Source organism: Haliaeetus leucocephalus, unplaced genomic scaffold (assembly GCF_000737465.1).
Source record: "Haliaeetus leucocephalus isolate CR32 unplaced genomic scaffold, Haliaeetus_leucocephalus-4.0 Scaffold198, whole genome shotgun sequence".
In the NCBI taxonomy this organism is placed as follows: Eukaryota; Metazoa; Chordata; class Aves; order Accipitriformes; family Accipitridae; genus Haliaeetus; species Haliaeetus leucocephalus.
The window spans coordinates 111,757-133,449 of NW_010972634.1; the positions used below are offsets into that span (position 1 = coordinate 111,757).

The 21,693-nt window shown below is 45.1% G+C and overlaps 1 protein-coding gene across 1 annotated transcript in view; it reads left to right on the plus strand.

Annotated features, from left to right (window-relative positions):
* RNLS (renalase, FAD-dependent amine oxidase) overlaps positions 1–20,686 on the plus strand; it is a 78,795-nt gene extending 58,109 nt beyond the window's left edge. Inside the window, exons 4-5 of the mRNA XM_010565932.1 lie at positions 14,204–14,379; positions 20,397–20,686. Coding sequence (XP_010564234.1) covers positions 14,204–14,379; positions 20,397–20,549 — 329 coding nt within the window. The 3' untranslated portion in view covers positions 20,550–20,686. The remainder of the gene's footprint in view (positions 1–14,203; positions 14,380–20,396) is intronic.
* Positions 20,687–21,693: the final 1,007 nt, after the last annotated feature.

Consider the following 21,693-nt stretch of genomic DNA (forward strand, 5'->3'; position numbering starts at 1 on the left):
TCTAGTTAATTCAGAGTTAGCCAGTGTGCTTTTATAATCATGGAAAATTCTTGAAATGGCTGCACATAGTATGGCTGCTTGGTAAAGCCTGGAGAATGTCCCATAAGGCAGACTTTTCTCATCTGTTTCTGGAAGATGGCAGTTGAGTAAGTATATGTTTTATTTATTAAATTTATTTCATATACTAAGAGTGTGTTGGCATAGAATAGCTCAAGAAAAAACCGCTAGCATTTGAGTTTAATCAAGTTCATTAGGAGCTGAAAACACTTCCCAATTCTGTTACTTGTTCACATTGTGACGATGACCAGGTTTAACCACATCTATGAAGTGGGGGTAAAAACCTACCCACCTTTATGGTGACCTACAAAGCACTGTGACTCACTGTCAGAGAATAAGGAAGGATTTTCATAAGCAGCTGCTGCCTAATACGTAATTATTAAGTATTACCAAATTTGCTGCGCTAAAACATGTTCAGATTTAGACCTGGGAGACTTCTGTTTCTAGTCTTCCTTGTTCAATCGGGATTCATTGCTTCCTGCCTGCAGTCTGCAGACATCAGTGACGTTAGTACCTGCTGGGCAGGGCATTGAAAACCTTGCCTGTCACCCTTACATCTACACACCATCACCATGCTAGAAAACAGCCGTAAGGTTGGGCATGTCTTCCCTCTCTTACACTGTAAACATGCAATTTAATGTAATAAGCTATCACAAGGGAGTGTCACAGTATAACAGTGGTGCTGGTGGCCACGACCTCTGAAGATCTCTGCTCCAGCTCCCACTCCCAGCAGGCTGTGCTAACACAAGGTCGGGGCAGCCGTGCCTTGTCTAGCTGAGGTTTTTAAAAAAAACAGGATGGAGATCCCCCACATCACTGGTGACCTGTCCCAGGGCTGCACCTCCACTGGGGTAAGAAGTGTTTCTTTATCTGCAGTCTGAACTTCCCGAGGCTCAGCCTGTGGATGTTGCCTCCTGTTCCATTGTCTGCCTCTACCAATAAAAGTCACGGTCATTCAGGTTGGAAGGGACCACTGGAGGCTGGCTGGTCCTACCCCCACACAAGGTTTGAATTTAGATCCAGCTACAAAGTTAGATCATGTTGCTCAAGGCCCTGATGTGGTGTGATTTGCCACCTTTGCACTTCTGGCTTATATTCAATGGTGGATCCACCATAACCAGCGGGATCTTTTCAGAAAGGTCTGTTGCTCAGCCAAAGTGATGCATGGGGTTGTCCTGTGTCAGACATGGGACCTTGCACTCCTCCTTGTTGTGGTGATAGTACAGTTCAAGTCAGCTCTTCCAAATATGCCCTTCTTTGCACCAAAGCCAACTGGGTAGCAATGGCTCTTGAAGTGCCTCCAGAAACAGCAGTTTATGCTGGGAGCAAAGAAGTTGGAGAGATGAATCAACTCACCACTGTAGAAGCCCAATTTTGTTATTTGTCCTAAGAATTTAGCCTGTTGGCCTGAAAATAGGGAAAATAAAACAAAAGAATGGCTGAACTGGCCAAAACAAAGATGCATCCACCCTGATACGCTTCCTCCAGCAGGGACCAATAATGAATATTTAAAAAAAAGAGAGTAAGGAAAGCCAAATTCAGAGTGGTGGTTTTTTTCCTCTGGCATTGTCTCCTTGTTACTGACAATGTGCAGCTGGAGATTTTCTTGTATCTGAGATTATATCACCATCGTTGTGTTTAATAATAAGTACTTGATAGTTAATAGCACCTACTGGTATTGTCCATCCCATTTGCCTGATTCTAGCTGTGCAGAAGAGGACACAGCCCAAGGGAGAAGTTCACCCATCCTTTCCTCACCTGTTTGCATATGTGGTCTCAAAGCACTGGCACTGAGAACAATGAATATGGAATTATAATGGAATTATCAAATAGCTAAGTATAGTGTCTTTGCTGTCTCCAAATGCAATTTAACCAGATAGTAAGCATACTATTTGGGGCATATTGTTAACAAATACATAGAAATTACCAGAACATCAGTGTTGACACATACCTTTCTCACTGAAATTTCCCTCGTATTGTGGAAGAGATCTCTTTATATGAGCAAATTTTTCCAAGAAGTACAAATTGTATACCTTCATAGGGCTGGAACAAGCTGGGGGCAAGCAAGTGAAGATGATTTGTCTCCGGTAGGGCCCTCCTTGTGACATATAAACAATCAACCAGCCGCCTTGACTGTGCTGTCTTTCCTGGTGAATTTGCATTTTGCAGATTTGCACTTTGTTCCAGGAAAAGTAGTACTAGGGAGAGAGCAGTACGTGTTAGCTGGAACAGTATTTCTGGCTGCAAGCGCTCAAGCTGAGCACAGGAGTGTTGGAAAGCATGCCTGCATCGTGTTCAGTAATGCTGACATACAGAAGTATAAAAATCAAAAGTGGTCACCAAGCGATTCACTTTTCTTCAAACATGTGCACAGCTCCGCTGATAATAGAGACGCGCACACACATACATAAAGACAACATGGGCAAGGGGGGCTGAAATTTATTTATGTATAGGGAGTACTGCAGCCAAACCACTTGAATATAAAGTTCCTTTGTTTGTTTTAGCACATATGCAAGTATTTTGCATTTGTATTTTTCATTCCGTGCTTCTGACTGACCTCCAGAACATTTCAATGGGAGGCACGGCAGCACCTTGCTGTCCCTTGTTTGCTGGTTTTTTGTGGTGCCAATGCTGATGTTTTAACACCATGCTCCACTCACTCATCGTTCTTCCCATTTGTTATGGGTTTGTGTGGTGTGGGGGTTTTTTGGTAGCAGGGGAGGAGGGGCTGCAGGGGTGGCTCCTGTGAGAAGTTGCTCGAAGCTTCCCTGGCTCCAAGTCGGACCCACCACTGGCCCAGGCCGAGGCCATCAGTGATGGTGGTAGCGCCTCTGGGAGAACAGATTTAAGAAGGGGAACCAGCAGTGAGTAGGGGGATTGGAATGTGAGAGGAACCCCTCTGCAGATACCGAGGTCAGTGAGGAAGGAGGAGGAGGAGGAGCGCCGGAGGAGGGGATGCCCTGCAGCCCGTGGTGAGGTGGCAGGATGTGTCCCCCCTGCATCTCATGGAGGGGAGCGGGGGAGCAGAGGCCCCCAAAGACGGCCGGGACTCCATGGGAAAGCCCGTGCTGGAGAAGTTTGTGACTGAAGATCGGCCCACGGAAAGGACCCACACCAAGGAAGTTTGTGAGGAACTGCATCCCATGGAAAGGACTCACGTTGGAAAAGTTCATGGAGGACTGTCTCCTGGGGGAGGGACCCCATGGGGGAGCAGGGGATGGGTGAGGAGTCCTCCCCCTGAGGAGGAAGGAGCGGCAGAGACCAGGTATGAGGGACTGACCCCAACGCCTGTTCCCCTGCGCCGCCGGGGGGAGGAGGTGGAGAGAACTAGGAGTGGAGCTGAGCCGGGAAGGAGGGAGGGGTGGGGGGAAGCTGTTCTAAGGTTTGGGTTTACTTCCTAATATCCCTTGTTTTGTTTTGATTTGTAGTAAATTAAATTGATTTTGTTTCTTCCCCAAGTTGAGGCTGTCTTTTGCCCGTGACCATAAGTGGTGAGTGATCCCTCACTGTCCTTGTCTCAACCCATGAGCCTGCCTTCATATCTTCTCCTTATCCCACCGTGGCCGGGGAGTGAGCGAGTGGCTGCGTGATGCTTTGTTACCAGCTGGGCTGAAACCACACCACCATTCTTATATTCTTTAACCTTGATTGATCATGATTCATTGCAAGAAGATGCTGGTGGCAATGAAGAAGTAAGCATTCAGAGAGAAAAAGCAGAAATGCTCAGGCTAAGATTTACATTGGGTCCCCTGGGTGAAGCAGCTGAGATCTTTCAGGACAGCCATCCTTCCCAAAAAGCCATCACCTTCTCCAGTTGATGCCTGAGTGGTCTCACTTCCACCGTTCCTCCTCTGTGCCATATACACTGTCTCCATATATTCAGTAGTGTGTTATTTCTCAAGTGCCTGCATGCATCCCTCCTTCTGTTGCATTAAACTTAAGAGGGAAAATTGCTTTGCTGCTCATCAGATGTGGCTGCAATGCTTATCAGAAGTACATCCTCAACACAGAGGAGTATGGCTGCAGTTCTCTAGACATAAGTAAAAGTGACTAATGGATCAGACACAAACAGAAATTGGATGTTTCTGGTGTTTCTACACCTACTTTAATGTATCCACAATTAGTGTAGGTTTATCTAACCCTCGTTACCACCTCAAATGGTTTTAGTAAACAGCATTGAACTACAGAGATCCAAAGGAAATAACTCTAGCTTTCTGCTAAGGGATTCTTTGCTAAACACATTATTACACAAAAAATAGCTACATCTATATAATGTCTGCCTAAAAGCAACTAGTCTAGCACTCACTATGAAAGTCCAAACTGTCTTTTTTGTTTGTATGAGATGTGGTAATCCCTGCTTTGACTCATTTAGTAAAGCAGAGATGTAAAACTCTCTTTCTTATGCAGGTTTCACATTTTAGCAGTGAAATACCTGAAACAGTCTTGTTGTTATAATTATACAATAGGATGGGTTTGTTAGCAGAGCTGGTGAGTTGCAGTCTGTAATTCTCCAGGAATCTCAGCCTTTGCTTGCTCTCAGAGCCACTCACTTCCCTAAGGATCACTTGTGCCTTGCTGTGTTGTGATGACCTGCAGTGCTCTGAATTGCTGCTTGTTGCATGGCACTTGCAAACTCATGAAGCCTCTCCTTGCTAGGAGATACAGCAGCATCCCCTCTCTTTTTGTTTTCTCCTTAATTGCTTTATGCAGACTGCTCAAGTGTTGCTGGGTCTTCAAACATTTATAGTGTAATGATGTTCTTTAATTCATAAGTTTGCATTCAACATAACTTTCATCAGCATGTCCCCTGGACTTCTGCAATGGAGAAGAAGCCAGGTGACCATGCCATCTTTCTGGCAGTCCAGGTGGGTGAGACAGAACAGCAGGACTTCTCAGAGTTTTGTCTTTGTTTACACTGCTAGAGAGAAATACAGTCTTCTGCGATGGGCTAACCCTCACTGCGATGGGGAGGAGGTAGCGAGCTTGACCCAGGCATGGCTGAGCCTGCTGGGGAAGGCACCAGCACCCAGGGAGTCCCTGGCAGCTCTTCTCTGTGGCACAACGTGTTACCATTAGTTGGCTTCAGCCTAGACACAGCCTAGTTCCTTATCAATAACTACAGGTGACATCTGTTTTCTTCCCGATTTATGCGGAAGAATCAATAATAAAGCTGTTTGTGATACTGCCGTTACCAATGTAATCTGGAGCACAGTGAGCCTCCGAGAAGGAAGGCTTTTTGCCGCAGCTGAGGATCTCAGCTGCTGTTCATAAAATCGCATGTGTGTCCGCAGAGGTGATGCACTTGAACATTACATAAGGAAGAGCCTACAAGAAGTGTATGTTGAATTCCCTGTGCGGTATGTGTGAATATTAAATATTTGTGTGATTGGCTGCCTTAAACACCCCATCAATATTTATAACTGGTCGGGGGGACAGTGGGAATTCTTCAGTATAAATTATTTCAAACCTCATTTCTGTAATACCGCAGTCTTTGCATCTCTTTGCATTCTGGAGGACTAAAGATAGATGACATAAAAATGGAAGCGGTTCCATTCTTTTACTTCAGGATTGCGAGGTTATATAATCTAAAGGGAAGAGTCGTCTTACAGGTTTTCAGGATCAGTGTAATTCTTGAGTATCCTTTTTAATTTTAAAATACAGATTTCTTTATCTTCTCAGTACTGAAATAAGAATTTTTAGGAAGATCGAAGAGTTAAAGAGTTATTTAGGTTTTTGCCTCATTACATGGCCAATTGCTTTGTAATCCCCTGCCTGCCCTGCCTGCCTTTTAGAAAACTAATCAGAAACTGTCTGTAAGGCTAATGAAATGCTGAATTTCTGAATATAAAAAAGTTAGCACTGTTCTTTACACGGACTTTTCCAAAATGTGCCTTGTGAGGTAGAGAAGATTTTATTCCAGGGAGAATACGGGACCTTACAAACCACAGGAACTTCTGAGGATAAATCGGGAAGCTCGCTAACCCTTTTGCTAAATAGCAGCATGGTGCTTTGAAAGCGAACCTCCATCTCTCTTGCTCATTTGCTAGGTGTGGTGAAGTTAATCGCTGTTCTGTTTTTCATTTTAGATACAGTTTTATGAGGCCTGCATGTTGACTTTTCTTTTGGCAGCCTGCTGATCCCTCCCAGGGAGCAAAGATACTGTTCCAGCCTGTCTGGAGGTGTCCAGCTTCTCTGCTGCCCTCCGCACTGACCCAGCAGCATTTCCTTTACAGCCTAGCTTCAAGGGTTTGTTTGGTGTAGCAGTGATGAAGCCCTTTCCCTTCCCCTCATGCTACCCATGACCAGAATGGGTTTTGCATAGCAAAACCCATTTCCCCAGTAAGATTAAAAAATCCTGAGGGCAGGAAGCAACCACGTGTTGTTTTTTATTGGTATCTGTTCTGACTCCAGGTTTTGGGCAGGAACACAAGAAAAATACTTGACACTGTTCCTCTAGGAAGGAAGAAAATGTTCCTGTGGAAGATGTGTGCCTATTACATCTGTATATAGGTCTCTTCGAGAGGCTAGGTTGTAACCCTAGGATTGATCCCCTAGGAAGGAGAGACATGGTGTCCGTGCCGACGCTGGAAGGGTTCCCAGCCATTCAGCTGAGCACTCAAACAGGAGTACGATCTGCCTTTGAAGCTGGCCCCTGTTCTGAGCAGGAGGTTGGACTAGAGACCTACAGAGGTCCCTCCCTACATAAGTCCTGTGACTGAGGCAGACAATGTTCTGTATTTACTGAGTATTTACTGAACACACTAATAAATTAACTGGAAAGTGAGTCCAACCAAGCCCCCTTGGTGAAAACAGGCAATTCTTCAAGCTTTGTCCACATTCACTGTCCAGCAAGTTTTAAAGTCAGCCCAGCTGAACTAGTAAAAATTTTCAATCCTCTTTGTGGACCTTTTGTGGATGTATCTACGGAGCCTGCAAACTGATCTGCAGGCCTTGGCTACTTACTTTTGTACCCTTTTTAAAGTAGATCTCATTCTCCCAAGGATCGGTGGCTTTGCAGAACCTGTGAGAGTGCAGAACTAGGGCACTTCCAGGGCATGCAGATTGCAGCCCGTGCTGCCTTGTGCTTCTCCACAAATATGTTTCAGTCTTAGACCAGCGCAACCACTTCTAAGGTCAAGGCTGATCAGCCTCTCTGAAACCCTGACCTTGGCACCTCAGTGGACACTGTGTCCCTTGTGGTACAAGGTTTCATTTTTCAAAGCCTTTCAGCTGAGCAACTGCAAGACATGCTCCATGGTGGCCCTCAGACATGATTATGTCTCCTAGAATATTATTGTTTGGACAAATCCAGTTGGCTTCTGCTTTCTCAGGAATAGTAGGAGTAGCTATAGCTGCTTCTCTTCATTTTTGCCAAGTCTCCCCTGCTAGCCTCATGGGAAGTGTCAAAGGGCAGATGGGTCCTTCTTAGGGTACCTTCTCCTATTAGTATAGTCCTAAGAGCACTGTGCTCTGTCCCCCTCCTGGCACCTTGAAATCCATGTTACCAGCCAGTTCTTCCCCTTCCACAGTACTTTTCAATCTGTCACATTCCCAGAACATGATAAGATACCATCCTGACCATTTGCCAAATAAATCGTATGACTTTCAGGCTCTGATGGTGTTCTTCCTGCTAAGGAAACTTCAGGCCCCCGTGCATCCCAGGGATCGCAGCTAATCTCTAAAATGTCTTTTGAATTTAGGGACTCTGAACCCTGACCTTGGCATAGATTCACCAGAGAGAAGTAGCTTTTGCATTTTGCAAGGGAGAAGATTTTGGTGGACCGATAATCCACTGTGGGCTTTCTCTGCGAGGTTATGTTTTGTTTTATTGAGGTGTTTGTCCTTTAGTGATCTCTCTGTCCCCTTCCTTCCCTGAGACTGATGGTAAGGAGGATGTGGCCACCACAGGAGCTGACTTTACACCCTTAATATTTCTGAGAACTTCCCAGGGCAGAAGGAGGTCCCTGTGGGAGGACTTGGCACCACGGGCTGTTCATATTGTCACTGTCCTGCAGTAGAGAGTGCATGGAGGTATTCACCCATAAATCTTTTTATCCCACTGTAATAGTGACAGCTACACTTCTAGCCCAAGCAGCTTTGCTGAGCAGCTTCACCCAGGACACCATGCTCTTCCATCTTACCATTCCGCACTAAATGTGTTATTCAAAGCTAGGAGCCACCTTTCTGATGCCAGATGCTCTTGAGCTGCAAGCCACTGTGCTGGGGAAGCGGCCCTGGGCTCTGTTCTCTGTGCTCTTCTCCAGGGCATCTTTTATTAGGCCCATCCTTTTTCTGGAACATAATACTCCTAACAGGCTTAATCCTGCATAAATTCTCACTGTCAGCAGTCTGTCCTTCTCTTTCTTTACACAGCCTGTGTGTGATTCCTACAGCTGGGAATTAATGACGAGTGTTGAGACAGTCCTAAAACATTAGGAAGCTGATGGCCACCTTCTCCTGCTCACAATCCAAACGCCTTTCCCCTCATTCCCAGGTTGTAGGTCAAGATCCAGTTTCCCCAGAGTGTTGTTCAACATGGGGAGACTTTGCTAGTCCTTAATTTGGTTATCACTGGCTGAAGCGCAGTGTATGCTAAGCTCTAATTGCTTTCATGATTTCTGTCCTTGACACCCCTTCTGGATAGCTGATGTGTCCTCTACCTGTGACAGCTTGTACTTCACGCTACTCAGTGTTGGAGGTCTTCCTCGTCTGTTTTCATGGGCTTATACAAACCTACCAGGTTCCAGCTGGAGGCAGTGGGGCGGGGGTCTCTGGTCTGACCCTGCTCCCAGCAGAGCAAATGTCACAGCTACAGGAGGTATCCAGGCGAGTCAGGGCAGTCCCCAAGGATGGAGACTTCCCACCAGTCAGGGCCCCGTCCCGGGGATGCCCCACTCACATGGGAAGGGGCTGTAACCTCATGTCCAGTTGGGATTTTCTCTCATTGCAATTGTGTCCATTGGCTCTTGTCCTGTTGCTTTGAACTTCTAAGAAAAGTCTGGCTCTGTCATCTCTGTCACCTTCCCTTTAGGATGTGGAAGATGCAGTTAGATCCTCACTTTTCAATTCTCCACTTAATTCTGCATTTATTTAATCTCCTGTCTTTTCAATTAATCCATTTTCCTTTTCCATGTACATGGTTTCAGACTTGCTAAGAGGGGAAGACATTGCTGATCAGACTGCCAGTGCAGCCAGACTTTGGTCTGAAGTGCTTCAGCACCTCCCATAAGGTCTTTGTGGACTAGACTTGTCTGTGGGGGACTGGTGGAACTTCATACTTTGACTTTGAGACAAAAAAACTGGGATTTGTTCATCCCTACTACTCTGCTGCTCAGCCTTGCAGGCTGCTCAGAACGACTGCATGTAGACAGTGGTGGTGGCCAAGACATTCCAAGGAGGGTGGCCATGTTACATCTGGGACCCATATCAGAGTCTGGCTCTGTCCATCTTCCCATCCCCATGAGCCAGCCGCTCCACAGTCTGCAGGGTCCACACAGCCCCAGCCGCTGCTGCTGGGCCAGGCAGGGATGTAGCAGCTACTGCAGCACCTTCCTTGTCACAGACTGGATGCTGGGCTGGAGGGGGCGATACGCCAAAGATCACCCTGTTTACATGGGAGCAAAATGAGTCTTGAAAGGAATGTGTTTATCCTCACATTCATCACTTTGCTTCTACTATCTGCCTGTGTCGGTCCTGTGCGATGCAGCAGAGCAAAGGAAATTAACAGTAAATGGAGGAAAACAATAGAGAAGCAAAGGAAACCTGTAGTTACAGTATTGTATCTTCCCTATGCCACAGGGAAGAGAAGAGTCTGAACCTCAGGCACAAACCGCATCCGCCAGGCTTCCATCACTGTACGAGATGATGCTGGCGCTTCCCTCCCCGGACACAGCCTCAACAGGGTCTCTGCACAAAAAGCCACTTTCCTCCTGGTGCGAGTTAATGGAGTCACACTGGAGGGGACGGGGGGCAGGTACCCAGCCCCTGCAGCCAGTGTTGCCACTGTGGCGATGCAGCATGGGCTGGATGGAGGAAGGGGAGGCAGGTGCAAGCTTGCTGCTCATAGGTGTTCAGTGGGGTCCCTCAGCAACTGTGGATGCCGAGGACACTGCCAATGCTGGCAGAGCAGCTTCTCGCTCATTATGTAGGTATAAGCTGCGGCCAACTCTGCTGTCTCATTCTAGCTCTGATCTGACCAGTGTCTTATGCCTTCCACTGCATCAACTGATTAGATTAATTGCCATGCAGCTGGGGTGAGGGAGGGGGGAGAATTGGGAGCAGATGAAAGCTTTTATGCTGCTTCCATTCACCCTCAGATCATTACCCCTCGCATTGCCGAGCGTTCCCGGGCTTGCCACATCTCCCATGCTACTTTGTCATCTGCTAGCATGGCCACGGATGGCTTGCATCCTTACCACAAATAAAGGAAATTAAAATCTCATGAGAAGCCCTGCCAGAAGCCTTCGTTTCTAAGCTAGCTGTTGCAGCCTGATCTGAACATGTTGGGAGGAAAATGATGGTTTTACTCCTGTGACGGCTGAACAGTCATTCATACCCAGTGCCTCAAGGCTGAGATACCCCCACTGCTTTCAGGGAAAAATCTATTTTAAACTCCTCTCTTAGCCAGTATTTTTGCAGAAGAAAGAAAAGGGCTTCAGGCTAAACTTGATCCTCGCAGGCTGCATATTTCAGTACTGGAAGGCTGTGACTCAGTGGCCTCTGGAAGCTCTCCAAGCTATCAGTAGCTCAAAGGAGGAATTAAAAACTCAACTAACTGCCTGTTTTCCTGAAACTTGTTTTGTACATGCTATGGAAGAGATGAGAGATTTGAAAGAAGGTGGCCCTGTCCAAGAATCATTGGCTATAACAAGTCACAGCAAGCAATGGATATTTATTTTATTAAAATGCTTAGACATCCTTTAATGAGCCTTTTTGCCAAGTTTATGTGGAAGAATTTGCCAAAATGACATGTACACTATAATAAATCCCAAGGTACCTAATAGGCTTCCCCACTTGGTACTCTGTCCCTGACAGTCTCTCTGTAGAGACGTCAGAATACCTGTTTTCTCCCCCAAAACGGGAAGCAGAGACTGAATAGCATTTATGACGTTTTTCCAGACAGTTGGAAAAGCTGATGCGAGTAGAGTTACGTCCTGTGCTAGCCTGTAAAACCAGGCTTGGGGGTGGCAGGAGGAATCTCAGGAAGATGTGTCTGAGGCTGGATGTCAGACTTGGGCAATCAGTTCATCACAGCTCAGGGAAGAAGGTGGCCCCTTTGGCTGAGCCTCTGCTTCTAGATGAGTGGTCCTTGCTTCACTCTACAGTCTTAGTCCCCAGATCTGCCTTGCCCTCATCCCAAATCCATGTTGGGTGGATATCTTTGACCTGTCCATCCCTGATAGCTAAGGCTTACTTTCAAGCCCAAGACACAAAAAAGCAAAATGAGCACCTCAGATTAAAATAGAAAACAAACTCAAAGTTTCTGGACACTTCAGGAAATCACCCAGGAAAAGAGCTCTAGTATTTGCTGAAAACAGAGCTCGTGAACCCAGCACAGGGAGTGAAGTGAGTGATCTTCTGCTCTTAGGAGTGCCTTACTTGGAAAAGGAGAACTTTAAGAGAAGGCAGCACCATGGCTCAGTGCCTTCAGATATGGCCTTTCGGGGTGTATTCCTGATCACAACCAGGAAACATTTTCCCACCCTTTTTGCCACATTTTCCCAGTTCTCGAGAGCAAGGATTGACTGAGCTGGCCCATCCAAGAAAGAGACTCAGTGTAGGGATCCTTCCAACTGACGTTAAAGCCATTGCTTTTGTGCTTGCTCTGGGTGCTAGGACTTGGTACTGCTGCACCTCAGTAGTGTATTCTGAAGTGATCAGCCCAGGACAGAAAGCTTATATCAGAGAAAGACATTTTGTTTGCCTTTGGAAAGCTGGAATTTGTCATCTTCTTAAAGAGGATCTCCAGCTGGAGGAGCTGGAGCTGGACATCTCTTCAGTGACACAGCAGAGATAAAGATTTCTATCAAGCTTAGTACCTAACAGTCAAAAGTGGTCAGAAAGTGTTCAGCTGCCTCTTTGTGGTTTCCGTGGTCATAAAATGCTCATTTGCTGAAACGAAAATATTCTTCTAGGAGTATGCTAATTCAAACAAAGGTTTAGCCAGAAGAGGCTTTCTGCTTCCAAAAGAGGGAATTTCTGGTTAATGCAGTGAGAGGGAATCGCTTAATTTAATGACCAGCTCAGTGAGTTTGAGCTCCCAGCTGAAGTATAGCAGAACCCAGGTTGTGTCCTTGCTCCAGCAAATGCATCCTACTCATTCAAAGCAGAACAGCCCCAGCAGGAATGACTCACACAAGGATCTGCTGGGTCCTCATCGTGCCTTGGCACAGGGAAGTCACTTAGCCTGAAAAACCCCTATTCTAGGCAAATTCTCTGGCTGCTGGTTGTTGGCTGTCCAGACCAAGTCTGTAAGGTGACAGCTCAATATGCTGGCGGGGACGGAAGTCCCTTGCTGTAGAGAACCTACTGCTACCAGCCCCAGCCATAATGAAGCTTGGCCATTTCCAAGTCTGCTGGGATGAACATCAGCTCTTGAGCTGCCTTCAGTTCCTCCCCTGGCACTGCAGCCTGGTTGATTTTTAAGGGACAAACTCTTTTTTTGAGTTTTACTCACTTGCACATATTTGCTGGAGGACAGAAGTTATATTGAAGGATCACACTCCCCAAAACGTGCATGTAGACAACTGCACATCAATTTCCTGGCAGTTGCTAGAGCAGCAAAATTTAAGTTGAGTTCACTTGTGCAGGCCAAAAGGAAGTGCTGATTTCTCGAGGTAACCTGGCCTGGCTTCTGTTCCCCTTCTCCCCCTCCATAAATGTGAAGTATTGGTTTTATTCTAGCCTTTCAACTATGTAAATACTGTTGCATGGCCAATATGCAACAAATTATAGAGGGCGCAGATGTTTTCCACAGCAATGCAACAAACACTCTTCTTTTTTTGTCCTTGCCTTAAAAATAATTTTTATCTCGTGATGATTTCATGTTCAAGTCTTTCGTATTTCTGTGTTGCAGAGATTGTCCCCTTAAGGGGACATGCGTTTCAAACGCTCAGGGGAGGAATAATATAAATTAGCCTGATATAGGTGGGTAAGCAAATTGGCTGTGGTAACCCGGCTGCCTGCACTTCTCCAGCTGTTCAGACAGAGGAGGTGGCTTGCTGGCAGAGCCGTGCTGTTGTCGGTGCAGTGGCTTGCGTGTGTCAGGCTTGTGGTGGCTGCGACTGCGGTTTGTTTGGTTTACATCTGGTATGCACTGTTGCTCTCAGAAGGACTTCATGTGCCTTCAGCCATAAGCGGAATGCCGAGCCCCTGGAGATCGATCCCTGCGAGCGGCGGCAGAGTCATTCCATTTCCAACAATAACCTTCCATCAAAAAAAAAAAGGTGCATCATCCCATACCTTAATCTTGCCACATGGTAAGGTGAGCTTCAGCCTTTGGTAAAGGGTTTCCCCTTTACCGTTGCCAGTGATAACATGAGTCCCAGCTGCAAGTGTAGCCCTTTGGGAAGCCTCACCTCCACAACCACCACCCAAGCAAGATCTTGCAGGTGGGTGGCTGCGACCACATGCCTCCGAGTGCCCTGCAGTTGTAGGGGCACTAATTGTTACTATTTCTAGACCTGGCTAGGAAAATTCTGCAAAGCAGTTTTACATGTTTCTTCTTGTTGTTCTCTTTTGCCAGTTTGTGGCAATTGGCAAGTGGTTGCCCTCCTTGCAGAGCCTGTTGAAATGTCTGGAAGGAAAAAGGGGAAGAGTTTGCTTCCAGTGTATTGCCCGCTCCTTCCAGCTGCTACTTATGGGATGTGGGAATGCCTTGAGGTTCCTCTAGAAGACATATGTGGAGCTAGGGTTATTGCAATGGGAAAACCATCACAGATTTTGCAAAAAGACTGGACTTCTTCACTGTGCTTCTTGTAAACAACTTGTGTTGTTATTCCTTGTGTTTTTTTCCAGCTGGAAGAACAGGGTGGTGCCACAGATATTTTCATTCTTATTGACTCCTAGGCTAGAGGCACAGTTGTCAGCATGCAGGGAAGGCAAGTATTAATGAGTAATGTTTCAAAAGTATCTCTTTCTATTTCAGAGTCTCCTGAAATTGGGCCCTCTGTTGTAGTTCACACAACTGTGACGTTTGGAAGTGAGCACCTGGATTCAGACCCTGCAGAGGTGCAGCAGTTAATTCTCAATCACCTGGAGAGAATTGTGCCATCCCTACCTAAACCAGCCAGCATCAAGTGTCAGAAATGGAGATACTCTCAGGTACTCTGTGGTGGGATTAGTCAGCTGGGGGGATGCTGCTGGGGCAATGCCGTAGTACAGACTTGCAGTGTATCACAAGAAACAGGACATAATACGACCCAGTGGTTTTCATGCTCGGGGAGCAAGAGGAAAGGAGATAGTTGCTCAATATCCATAATATATTCCTCCACGTAGCCATGAGCAGCATCCAAGGCTGGCCAACAACAGTCAGATCATTTCTCGTCATCTTTTTACATAGTGGACCTGGCTCAGTGATAAGTTATGCAGCACTCCTGGTAAGTACGGACTGGAGCAGTGCACAGGAAGGAAGTAAATCCCACATACTTCAGTGGGTTTTTCACTGGTATTTAAAAATATGACTCAATCTATCTCTTCTATATCCAAAAGTATGTGATATTATTAGCAAAATTCCCACCTTACCACAGAGTAGCAGAAGTCCTTGCATTCAGACATACTAATTGTTGTTACTTGATTTGGCCCAGTTCAATTTAACAGTATGTTATGCAAAAAATATTTTAAAGTAAACTACCTAAGGGTAATAATAGCAAAATGTGTATATTTTACAGACTTCTTTTAAAAATCCAAGGAAATTGTTGGCAATTTCCTAAAGTATTGGAGTGTATCTACATGTTTACCCAAAGCCTCTTAAGTTAAATTACATTGGTGAAATTGACTGTGGAAGTTGATGCAAAATATTTACTTAAAGCAGTCCCCTAAAAAATTTTTCCTTTTATGAAGTCTGGAAAAGTTACGGTAGATGACTGTTGTGAAGTCTGCTCATACCCCTTGATCTGCATCCAATTTAGGAACCTGGTCTCATTAGCACAAAGTTTATTTTTCTGTGAGTTAGGTATTGGTAGTTTGCAAATCACTTCCCAGTGCATAGTATTTGTTCTCAGTTGTCATATAAAAATGACCTTAACATAGGTTTTAATGTTTCAGATGACTCATGCAAAAATTATGGTATGTTTTATATGTTCCTCTTTATCAGGTTTTTTTTTTTGGTAGTAACAGTATCTCTACACAGTTGTCACTGTTAAGGCATCCTTTTCTGATTGTGACTTCTGGTCTTTTCTTCTGCATTATCTGTTACCTTTCTGCTTCAAATTGCTTGTGAGCACAAGAGCTGCAGGTGGTAGGGAGAGGAATTGGATCCATCTGCAACAGACAGACACTTGGTAGACCAGCTCTGGAAAGGGCTCCCAAAACAAAGTAAGAAGTATTTTTAAACAGAATTAATACACCCTAGAATCATAGAATCATAGAATCATGTAGGTTGGAAAAGACCTTTAAGATCATCAAGTCCAGCCGTTAACATAGCACTACCAAGTCCACCACTAAACCATGTCCCTAAGCACCACATCTACACGTCTTTTAAATACCTGCAGGAATGGTGACTCCACCACTTCCCTGGGCAGCCTGTTCCAATGCTTGACAACCCTTTTGGTGACAAAATTTTTCCTGATAGCCAATCTAAACCTCCCCTGGCACATCCTGAGGCCATTTCCTCTTGTCCTATTGCTTTTTACTTGGGAGAAGAGACCAACACTCACTTTTCAGGTAGTTGTAGAGAGCAATAAGGTCTCCCCTGAGCCTCCTTTTCTCCAGGCTAAACAACCCCAGTTCCCTCAGCCGCTCCTTATAAGACTTGTGCTCCAGGCCCCTCAACAACTTGGTTGCCCTTCTCTGGACACGCTCCAGCACCTCAATGTCTTTCTTGTAGTGAGGGGCCCAAAACTGAACACAGTCAAGGGGCGGCCTCACCAGTGCCATGTACAGATGATCACCTCCCTGTTCCTGCTGGCCACGCTACTTCTGATACAAGCCAGGATGCCGTTGGCCTTCTTGGCCACCTGGGCACACTGCTGGTTCATATTCAGCTGGCTGTCAACCAGCACACCCAGGTCTTTTTCCACTGAGGCAGCTTTCCAGCCACTCTTCCCCAAGCCTGTAGTGTTGCATGGGGTTGTTGTGACCCAAGTGCAGGACCCAGCACTTGGCCTTGTTGAACCTCATACAATTGGCCTCGGCCCATTGATCCAGCCTGTCCAGATCCCTCTGTAGAGCCTTCCTACCCTCCAGCAGATCAATACTCCCTCCCAACTTGGTGTCATCTGCAAACTTACTGAGGGTGCACTTGATCCCCTCGTCCAGATCATTGATAAAGATATTAAAGAGAACTGGCCCCAAAACTGAGCCCTGGGGAACACCACTTGTGACTGGCCACCAACTGGATTTAACTCTATTCACCACAACTCTTTAGGCTCAGCCAGCCAGTTTTTTACCCAGTGAAGAGTATGCCCATCCAAGCCAGGAGCAGCCAGTTTCTCCCGGAGAATGCTGTGGGAAACAGTGTCAAAGGCTTTACTAGAGTCCAGGTAGAAAACATCCACAGCCTTTCCCTCATCCACTAAGTGGGGGTCACCTTGTCATAGAAAGAGATCATGCATAGATACTACTGCTGTCACAGACCTCTATCATAAAATTTGTCAAATTCAGCTACTTTGTTTATGTGTGCAAGAAAAGGGCTTAATATGCCTTTTCCTTGCACTACTCACACTTTTAGCTTAGTGTCAAAGGAGACGTATAAGCATATGCATCATATATGGCCCATTCTGATTTATTTCACCATGAAAACATGGATAAAGGAAAGACAAGAACGGCAGTTAATTTGTTACTGCTGAATAAAAAAAAAAGTCTCAATTGCATTCTACCAAACAACTATGCTTTTTCAATCCTGGCAAAATTATGGTCACACAGGATTTATTATAACCTTGTACCTATTGCTTCATCTTTTAGAGGCAGCTGCAACAGTGACTGTAGGAATGAACTCCTACTTTCCACAAATACTTCAAAATTGTTGTCTTCCTAAATCACTAGGTGTGTGTCCTGTTTCCCCTATTTAAAAATTACGTGCAGACATCATACTGCTGGATGATGGTCTACTGTTTTCTCAAACCACTGTACAATTTACAGCTCTTCCCGCTTTCTTCCCCTGCCTCTGTTGCCTGCTATTGACCATGCTGCTACTAACCAAAACCACTGACTTCAGCAGCTGCTTGTGCTTTATGGCTGTGACACAGGAGGAATTATGACCAGTCTTTAATTCGGTGGATGAATGTCAGTATGTCATAGATTGCAAATAAGTCAGTGTAGGTCAGATCTGTTATCTCAATAAAGAGATCTCTATTGCCACCCTATAAAATAATCACTACCTAAATTAAATATCTGGGACAGAGCTCCCTCTTTCTCTTAAAGCTATCTTTACTTTCAATTATGGTAAGCTGTTGCCACAGAAGCAAAGGGAACTGTTAAGATGGGTGCATCTTTCCCCTGACTCTTTTAGACAGGATTTATCCTACTTGTTAATTAAATCCGGCTGTAACGTCCTTCACATGGCCAAACACAATCCTGAGATTAAAATGCAGACATTACAATTATCCATGGCAGATGAGGGATTAGGACTTCCAAACTTCTACTGACACTACTTAGCAGCACAGCTGCAATTCTGGATCCCCTTCTTTAATTACGATAAGACACTATTAGCATACAGAGCCAAGAGCTTCCCAACCCATCATGTCCCTTTGACAGAGTCACTTTATATGTATAAGGGATACTGGCAAAACACAGGATCATAGAAATTAGACCTCTTCAGAGGGAACCTCAGCAGGACCTCTTCAGGTCTCTAGTCCAACCTGTTGCTCAAAGCAGAACTATCACCAGCACTAGGTGACCTTGACCATGGCTTTGTCTAGCTGAGTCTTGAAGTCTTCGAGGATGGAGATCTAACAGTCTCTGCCATACAGCTGAGGGTAATTTGGAATTTATGTTGGACAACACCTTCAGAAGAACATGAAAAAGGGGCAGGATCATTCCTTTCCCCAGTCACTATGTTGAGAGTAAGGGCTGTTACTGCATTGAGTGCACAATCTTGCCATACAGGTGAAAAGATGCAGGCTGAGATGTGAAAATATTGATCCTGTGATCAGTATGACGACCTAGAAGCTGTTTGGTACAGCCAGCATCAAATAAGCACTAGGTAGTCAAGAAGGAAGGACACTCAAAAAGCCTTTTTCTGCTAAACCTTTCTTCATTATTTATGCTCAGTGACCTCAATCTGTAAGAAAAATTTAAGAATAAATTAAGTACTGACCTAAAAGTAGTCTGAGAAAGATGATCTCTGGCTGGATTTACCATACATGCCTAGACTCTTCTGTTAAGTTGAATAATGGAGAATGGGTCACAACCAGCTACAAATTCATTTCAGGTAATTACCTCCTTTAAAGAGATGCTAATATGCCAGTATCACAAAATGCAGCCAGTAACATAAATGTGGGTGTTTTGCAGCTGATCTGTGCTTGGAAATGGCAGATAACGGCACCGCAGTGGCTAGCTAAGTGTACATTTGAATCAGTGGAAAAATCCCCTGGACTGAACTAGATGGTTTGGACTTTATGTCTTGTTCACTGAAGCTGACAGTCGCATGATGGGATACAGTAATGGTTTACTGCACAGGAATTCAAAACATATCTTTGGACCAAAAGATATGTTTGAATCCAAGACATATCTTTGGACCGAAGGCAAAAAGTCAAGAAAGGATTGAAAGAAAGCCGTACTCTGTATCATGCTTTATCATCTCTATGGTTTGATCTCTGTTGCTGGTCTACTGCTGTGCTTCGGCTCTTTTTTTTTTCTCTCTCTCTCTGGCTTGCTAGATACTTTTTCCTCTTTTTCAACACTTCATCCCTATGGTTCTTGTTTTGTCATTCCTTTTCTCAGACTATTTCTTCCCACCTTCCTCCTCCAATCACTTCATCATCAAGCTGCCCTACATCTTCTTATCTTTTTTGTCCCTTCTGCCTGAGCCTGCCTTGCCCTCACATTTACCTTTTGGCCAGTGCTGCTGCTGCTGCTGCCTTGTCTCCATTCTGAGATTCACCGATGCTGCTCTGGGATGCACTGATTTAGTACAACATGGACACTCAGCCTTTGTACGTAGGTTTGAAACAGTCAACAACATGTGACATAGCCAAGCATGGTAAAAACACAAATGCCATGTGCTTTTACTCTGCTGTTTGACACACTTTGGTGTTTGTCATAAAGTACAATACTGAAAAGAGGTCTTGTTCTCCCCGTGAGTTCCAGGTGGCTTCAGGTTAATAGGTACTGGCCAAAGCAAAGTCCATTCACTTTTAGAAATGTTACACAGAACTGCTCAAGAGCTGCCACTCCACAGATAGAAGTTTAATTGAGGGTATAGTGCCAGGAAAATTATATTTAAAATGAATACAATGCATACATTGAGAATGACATTAAATATTTATCAAAGCAACCTTATTCAGAACTTGTCCCATGCTGCTTACAGAGAAAGCGTTGATTGTATCTCTAGCTGTGTCTAAAAATTGTTGTGCTACTCAGATGAAAAAGGAGACCAGCGTAGCAGAGCTGGAGACAGGGTGGGTTGTGCCAAGGCTGTATGTACACTTGCACAGCAGCATGAAGCATGGGCAGGTCATCATGACAGTTGTTACTCTGAAGTCCACCTCACTTCCCATCCAGGAAGGTCACCTGGTCAACCCAGTCATGTTGCAGGCTCTCTTGAAAACGGCAGGCTCCCTTTCCTTTGTTGAACAGTTACATATCTGGGTTTTTTTGCAAGCCCACTTTTGCTGATGTGAGATCATGTATCTTCATACCTTTTGGCTTAGAATTCTCCATGCCTCATCTATCCAGGGTCAGGCAATTCATTTCTGCTGAGGCGGATAGAGAATAAGACAGGATGGGGCTGTAAAGTTTCTAAACTTCCACATACAGGAAAGCTTTATTCTAATTGTATAACTCCATAAGATAAATATTTGCTATGGTACTTTGATCATTAGTGCTTGGACGTACGATCTGGGATGGGAGGGGTGCTTCGTATGAGGGCATGTTTCTCAGGAATATGGACCCTTCTGGTGTGAAATTCAGGTAAATAAAATACTTTGTTTTCCATCTCCCTATATGCTTTTCTTTTTCAGGTTACAAAACCTGTGCCAAATTGTCTGGGGCAAATGATTCTTCATACTCAACCTCTCCTGATTTGTGGAGGCGATGGATTTACTTTTTCCAACTTCAGTGGCTGCATAGATTCTGCTATGAGTCTTGCAGAGGCTGTGAAGTCTCATTTATAGCAATTTCAAAGTCGGCTGCTAAGCTTAATCTAGATTTATGATGAATTTTACTATGATGGACTGAATTGTAGTTTAGTGTTAACATCACTGGCCTCTGTCTTGCAAAAATAAATAAAGGAAGACCTATTGGTGTGCTGTAATAATTATAGAATTATAGAATTGAATTTTCAAGGATCTGTGCTGTGAGTGTTACTTTGCTTGAAGTAAAGCTTTTTCTGGCTCTAGTCAGAGGCACACTGAGCTCCAGCAGTCTTGCCAGGTCTCCTGATACTTTTACAGCCCATGAAAATTATGTCAAGGAGAGGAGCCTGACTTGAAGCAGCACAAAAACCTGTGGAGCTGCAGAGTTTACTCCTTCGCTGAGCATTTGGAGCCCTGCAAGTAACAGACGAAACACAGACAATTGATCCCAGAGCTTTCATACATACATGTGGTCATTTCTTGTGGTGCAGATCAGCCCTGGTCATGGTTATTGTGTTGGCCCTAGGGAATCAGTGTTGGGGCATACCTTGCGATGCTTCTCAAGTTGGACGGCCTATGAAGGGTCTAACCATATTGACTCAAGGTCTAACTGTGTCTTCAGGCATGGACAACTTTTAAGTGAGGGATAGTAGTTGTCTGCTGACCATCGTTCTTAGCCCACGGTTTTCTGGAGCCCCAGTTGCAGATTGCTGGAAGAGCTCATTTAAGAGCTTGATGACATTACTGGCAACACAGATCTTGCCCTGCCCCAGCCTACCATTGGGGGGGGGGCAAAAATGTTGGAGACACAGCCTTGATGCTGTGCCAGCACCGCTCAGCAGTAGCCAAAACACTGGTGTGTTATCAACACCTTTCTAGCTACTGATGCAGAGCACAGCACTATGAGGAGTATTAACTATGGGGAGTATTAACTCCATCTCAGCCAGACCCAATACTGAAACATGGTATCTGTCCTGGGTGTGGTCTAAGCAGCATCAGCCCAGCTGTGCTCATAAAAGAAAGAATTGAGAGAAGGTGAAAGAGAAGGTGTGCATGTTTCTAGCACTCTCATAGCAATAGGGGTGCTATCCCAGAGTCATCCTGGGAATAAACATTGACATCTGGGCTATAACACGAGTTTAACACAGTAAAGCAGACTGGCCAGGAAAGTGGATGCACTTAA